The sequence below is a fragment of the Miniopterus natalensis genome, chromosome 18, assembly GCF_054644295.1.
Source record: "Miniopterus natalensis isolate mMinNat1 chromosome 18, mMinNat1.hap1, whole genome shotgun sequence".
NCBI lineage: Eukaryota > Metazoa > Chordata > Mammalia > Chiroptera > Miniopteridae > Miniopterus > Miniopterus natalensis.
This window is the reverse complement of record NC_142098.1, coordinates 41,140,726-41,146,725: the sequence shown is the minus strand read 5'-3', so window position 1 is coordinate 41,146,725 and position 6,000 is coordinate 41,140,726. Positions and strand designations below refer to the sequence as shown.

General features: G+C 63.8%; 1 protein-coding gene across 1 annotated transcript; it reads right to left on the bottom strand.

Moving 5' to 3' along the window:
• Nucleotides 1-341: 341 nt before the first annotated feature.
• ZNF865 (zinc finger protein 865) lies at nucleotides 342-3,951 on the bottom strand. Its single transcript, XM_016218318.2, has one exon. It carries the CDS (start codon nucleotides 3,946-3,948, stop codon nucleotides 805-807), a length of 3,144 nt encoding a protein of 1,047 aa, XP_016073804.2. The 5' UTR covers nucleotides 3,949-3,951; the 3' UTR covers nucleotides 342-804.
• Between the last annotated feature and the right edge of the window lie 2,049 nt (nucleotides 3,952-6,000).

Sequence of the window (6,000 nt, the reverse complement as noted above, 5' to 3'; positions counted from 1 at the left end):
AACCAGGACATCTGTGCCACCTCACTCAGGGGCAAGGAGGGAGTCCAGTTCATGCTTCCCAGTGCCCAGTGAAGGGTCTGGAAGACAGGGGTCTTTGGGAAATGTTGGCCGTGAACAAATGCAGACCGCACCTTGAAGGGGAAGGAGTCTGGGCACGTTGTCAGTTCCTGAGAGCAGAGACTTACCTGTCTTGGATATGGTGATTACTCAGTAACTACCGGGGAGATGAGGAAAGGCAGAGGGTGTGGGGAATGGAAATCCCAGGGAAACAGGTGTTCTCACCCTCCCCTTTGCTAGCACTTAATCCCCTCGCTCCAGGAGGTAAGAAAGGACTCCACTGCCCTGGTGATGAGGTTTATTATCTCCGCTCTGTACAAGCCGCGTCTGCCACCCCGCCCCCCACCCCACAATCCAAGAGCACCCAGGCCCCTTTGTGCCCTCCCAACTCTGCTCATATCCCACTGTCCAGCTGGAAACCAAAGGAAGGGAAGGGCAGTTCATGCCCATCTCCACCGAAGCTTACGGGGGACAGAACGCTGCTGGGGTAGGGGCTGACGGGGTTTACAAAACTGGTTGCACGGAGGATCAGGTTCAAGGTTGGATGGGATGAAAGGATGGCCAGAGGGGTCCAGGTTGGGAGTGATTCAGCCTTGAGTTTGTACAGCACAGGCCTGGAAGGAGGCTAGTCTGTCAAGGGGTGGAGGGGAAAACAGCAAGGAGGGGGCAGAGTCTGACTTGCAGCCCAGGAGGGGCGAGTCCGGAAGGGGACATCTGAGTGGAGTGCCATATGGGAAGCCTCCCTGGTTAGGCCTCCTTTCCTGCCAAGGTGCCAGCCCCTGCTCCAGGCCCCGCAAGGCCCTCAGCCTTATGTGCCAGGCGGTGCTTTTTGAGGCCGTAGGTGTTGGAGAAACCCTCCCCGCACGAGGAGCAGCGGAAGGGCCGGCCACCCTGGTGGGCCGCCAGGTGCTTGCGGAAATAGCCGGGATCCTTGAAGGCCTTGAGGCAGGCGGGGCAGCGGAGCTCGGGCCGCGGCGGCTCGTGGGCACGCTGGTGGCGCAGCACAGAGCTCAGGTAGAAGAAGCCCTTACCACAGTGCTCGCAACGGTAGGCCCGCTCGCCCAGGTGCAGCCGCTGGTGCTCCAGCAGGTTGGAGCGGTAGCGGAAGGTCTTTCCGCAGGCTCCGCAGCGCTGGGGCCGGGCCACTGCGTGCAGCCGCCGGTGCTCCGCCAGGCTGGACGACTGCGCGAAGCGCTTGGCGCACACGCCACATTTGAAGGCCCGCTCGCCCGTGTGCACCACTCGGTGCTGCCGCAAGTACCAGGAGCGCAGGAAGCCTCGGCCACACACGCCACACCGGTAGGGCCGCTGCTCCGTGTGGCAGCGCTGGTGGCGCATCAGCAGGGCCGCCTCCCAGAAGCGCTTGCCACACACAGGGCAGCGGAAGCCCCGCTTCTGCCGGTGGCTGCGCCGGTGCAGGAGCAGGTCATAGGCGCCCGCGAAGCTCTGGCCACAGAGGCCGCAGCCCAGGGTCCGCCGCACCAGGTGCACGTACTTGTGAGTGACCAGGCCCAGGAAGTGCTTGAAGCTCTGGCCGCAAGTGGCACAGCTGAAGCGCTCGGGGCCTGAGCTGGCGCCTCCACTGCCCCCAGCTCCTGCAGTGCTGTTGGTATCATCGCCCCCGGACACCCCTGCCAGCGCCGCTACGGCTGCCCCCACCTCCCCTGCCAGTCCGTTGTCCAGCATGCTAGCCGCCTCCACCGCGCCACCAGAGCCATCCGGGGGCTGCTGGCCATTGGGTGCGGGCGGGAGCAAGCGCTCCGGGGCAGCCTGGTGGACCAGCTTGTGCCACATGAGGTTCTCAATGAAGCCGAAGGTCTTGCCACAGGCATCGCAACCATAGGGCTTCTCCGTCATGTGGGCCTCTTTGTGGCTCATGACATGGAAGAGATCCGGGAAGTGCTCGCCGCAGTCCGAGCAGGCGTAGCTCAGGCCCTCTGCAGCCCCTGCGGCCCCAGTCGAGGAGCCCGGACCACAGGCCCCTGGCGCGCCCTGGGTTGTTGGGAGGCCGGTGGCTCCGGCCAGGGCACAGGGCAGCTGCAGCCGGTGTACTTGGCGGTGGCGCGTCAGGCTCTGTGGGTAGCCAAAGACCTTGCCGCAGAGCTCGCACTTGTAGGGGCGCTCCCGGGTGTGCACCACGTGGTGCTTGCTCAGGTGGAAGGACTCACGGAAGCGCTTCCCGCACACCGGGCACTGGTGTGGCTTCTCGCCAGTGTGGATACGCTCGTGGCGCTTCAGCGTCTCGCGGCGCCCAAAGCCACGCCCACAGATGCCACAGCAAAATGTCTTTCCGGGGCCGCTGGCACCCGTGCTACCTGCCCCACTGGTCCCTGTGCCAAGCAGCAGAGGGTGCGCGCCCAGCAGCGGCATTGGCACGGCCCCATACACCACGGCCGCTGCGGCTGCCGCTGCCTTCTCACTGTCCGTGGCGGGGGCGTCGGGTGGCAGTAGGTAGGGACCCGGAGGAAAGGCGGGCGCGGGCTGCGAAACAGTAGCTGCGGCATCCTTAGGTGCATCAGGGGCTGCGGGCGGTGCGTGCGCGGCCTTGTGGCGGAGCAGACTCTGTGGTGCCGAATAGGACTTGCCGCACAGGTCGCAGGGGTACATGGGCCGGGGCCCTGCTGCGCCCGCGTGCGCCGCCTGATGCTTGAGCAGGTAGGCGGCGTCACGAAAGGCCTTGCCGCAGACCCCGCAGGGTAGGCGAAGCAGGTCAGCAGAGTGCGTCTTCACGTGGCGCTTGAGGCTCTCCCTGCGGTTGAAGCTCTTGCTGCACACGGAGCAGGAGAAGGGCTTCTCTCCCGTGTGGATGATCTGGTGCTGGTGCAGGTGGCTGGGCTTCTTGAAGACCTTCCAGCAGAGTGGACAGGCGAAGGGGCCCTCGCCGCTACCTGCAGCTGGAGGGGGAGCCCCCACACTTGCTGGTGGTGCACCCCCACCCGGGGCTGCATTTCCGTCCACAGAGGCAGCGGGGGCGGCCGGCGTGGACGGAGGGCCAGCAGGGACCGAGGTGGGGGCACCGGCAGCAGGGGGAGCAGCAGGCAGTCCCAACGGCGGGAGGGTCGCACCTGGTTGTGGTGGGGCCCCAGCGGCGGGCGGAGCGTCCTTGTGGCAGCGGCGGTGGCGGATGAGGCTGGAGACGTGGTTGTAGGTGCGGCCACAGACGCCGCACTCGTAGGGCCTCTCCCCCGAGTGCACCAGCATGTGCTGGACCAGGTGTGAGGACTGCTTGAAGGACTTTTGGCACACGCCACACGGAAAGCGCCGCTCCATCAGGTACTTCAGCCGACGGAAGTAGCCCTTGTCGTCCTTGGTGGGGTCGCAGGCCGCCCCCGCGACGGGTCCCGGCGGGGTCTGCGAGGGGGCAGGGAGCGGCCCGGGTGTCCCAGCGGCAGCGGCCAGCCCCGGCGTCACCCCTGGCCCGGAGGCGGGTCCTCCACGTTTCAGGTTCCCAAACAGGTGCTGGTGTCCTGAGAGGTCCACGATGCCCCACTGCGGGGCGGGGAAGGCAGCGTCAAAGAGGGGGGGCGGGGGCGCCCCGAAGGCGGGCGGCAGGGGCGGGTCAGGCTTCTTGGCTTGGGAGGAAGAGGAAGACGCGGAGGAGGCAGAGGAGGCAGAGGAGGCGGAGGAGGGCGTCTCCGCCTTGGGCTTGAAGCTGGCCTGCGGCGGGTAGTCGTACTGCGGGGGCGGCTGCGGCGGCGGCTGCGGCGGGGGCCCCGGGGTGCAGGGCAGGGCCGCCACCGCCTTGGCGTGCTCCCCGTACAGCTCCATGGGCTCGAAGCGCTGGTGGTTGAGGAACTCCAGGAAGTCGAAGGGGTAGCTCTGGAAGTGCACGCCGTCCTCGCCGCCGATGCCGCCGCCCGCCGCGCCGCTGCCCGCCGCGTTCGCCTCCATCTCGGCCGGCGGGGATGGGAGACCTTGCGGAGAAAAGGGCGCAGCTGAGCAAGCGGGCGGGGGATGCGCCCCCGCCGCGAAGGCGCTGTGCGCACTGGAGGCCCGCATCCACCCCGCCCCATCTCCTCCGGGCCTCACGCGTCCCCCAGATCCTGTGTCCCAGCGCTGCCTGCGGGCCTCTAGGCCCTCTCCTTCCCAACACCTCTGGTCGCAATCCACTTTGCAAACACTCAGGCCTCAGCTCTGTCCTAACCACCCCCCCAACTCCACCTTGGCAGGCGGTGGCCCCCCAAGCACGCAGTCTTCTGTCCTCAGTCCCTCAGGTTCTGTCCAATCATAATAATCATTTCTATCAGAGTGGTTAAGGGGGTAGCCTCCAGAGTCAGAATTGAACCTATGCTGTGTGACCACCAGCGAGTTCCTGAACCTCTCTGTGCCTGCATTTCCTTACCCACAAATAAAGGCGACAAAGCACACCCCTACTTCACAGGGCTGCTGTAAGGAGGATCTAAGGAGCTAAAATAAGCACAAGCCCCTCCAGTGTCTGGTCCCTGGCACTCTGTGAGCACTCGATCGCTGGAAGGTATTATATTGTCATCGCTATCACTCCCGGAGGAACAGAAAGTCATCACAAACCAAGAGAACTGGAATGAAGACAGTGTTGGGAGGGGTGAGAAGAACCTGCTGGTCTGGGACAAACAGGGTACAGCAGGGGGCCGGCAGAGAGGAAAGGCAGCCTGGCACCGCAGGGAAACACGTGGCCCTGGGCCTGGGCACACCTGCGTTCAGGTCCCATCTCCTTCCCACACTATCTCCATTTCCCAAGGGGCAGTAACCCCTACACTGCAGGGGGCTTAAGGGGGGCTGACACAGCAGCAAGGAAACACACTGATTGGCAGGGCTCACCAGGTCCCCAGAGCTCTTTGTACCTTCAATGACATCTCTTGCCTGAGTGCGGCCTGATGGCAGCCGCTCAGGGAGCCTTTTCCTGCCCCCTCCGAGGTGGTGGTCATTCTCTGGGTACCCTCTTTACAAAACTTTTCATCCCAGACTGCAGCTGTCCATGTCTGCCCACCTCCCCCCAACCTCAGCTCCTGCAATTGATCCCTGAGCCTGGGACCCACCCCAGGGCCTCAGCAAACGCATCCGCTGAGTCTGGGAGAGCCAGTAGGAGAAGGTCTGCAAGGTCTGGCTAGATCCTCAGCTACTGTCCCTGCCCCTGGGGGTCTGGCTCTGCACCTAGCCCACAGTATAAGTTAGCAGTGTCCACCACCAAGGCCAGGGCCTGTCAGCCCCATCCATCTGGCTGGCTCTCTACCCCTCAGGTGAAAGGGGAGTGTCTCCTCTACCCCCCCACCCCCGGAGGTGATATTTTTAGCTGCCAGCTCTGGGTGTCCCTGGAGGAGACCCAACATCCTATGTCCTTCACACCCTCTGGTTCATCTCATTGCCGGAAGGCAAAGCTGGCATGGGAGCAGAAGCCTGGGGTGGAACCTCAGTGGGGAGACAGGGATGGAGTGGCAGGTGGTAGAAGGGAGCAGGGAGGAGGGGCGGGAAGGAAGGTGTCTTGGGGAGGAAGCCGCTGCCCAGGCTCACCTCCACCACATCACTAATAGCTAACTGACCGGGTACTTCCTGCAGGCTGCCCATGTGCCAAGTGCCTCATGCAGGTTAACTCACTGAATCCCCACAACTTTACAAGGCTATGACACAGGGACTACGGCTATCCCCACCTAACAAATGAGAAGGCAAGGCACAGAGAGATCAAATGACTTGTCCAAGGTCAGAGTAAGTCTGTGGCTCAACCCACTCCCTCTCCTCACAAGGTAGGGGAGGTAGGGGTGGAACTGTAAGGGTAGGGCCCTTATTTGGGAGTGCTCTCTGATTACGAGGGGACTGGTGAGAGGGGGAGGTGGTTACCCTCCTGAGCAGACAGAACAGTGATGTGGTGAAACTGCACCCTCTGCCTGGAATGTTCTTCCCCGTATCTCAAGGCTCTCTCCTGCCTCCTTCAGATCTCTACTCCGATGTCACCTCCAAGAGAAGTGATAC

What these genes read in the sequence shown, in the direction of transcription:
- ZNF865 (XM_016218318.2), bottom strand. Translation starts at nt 3,948, where the DNA reads ATGGAGGCGAACGCGGCGGGCAGCGGCGCGGCGGGCGGCGGCATCGGC.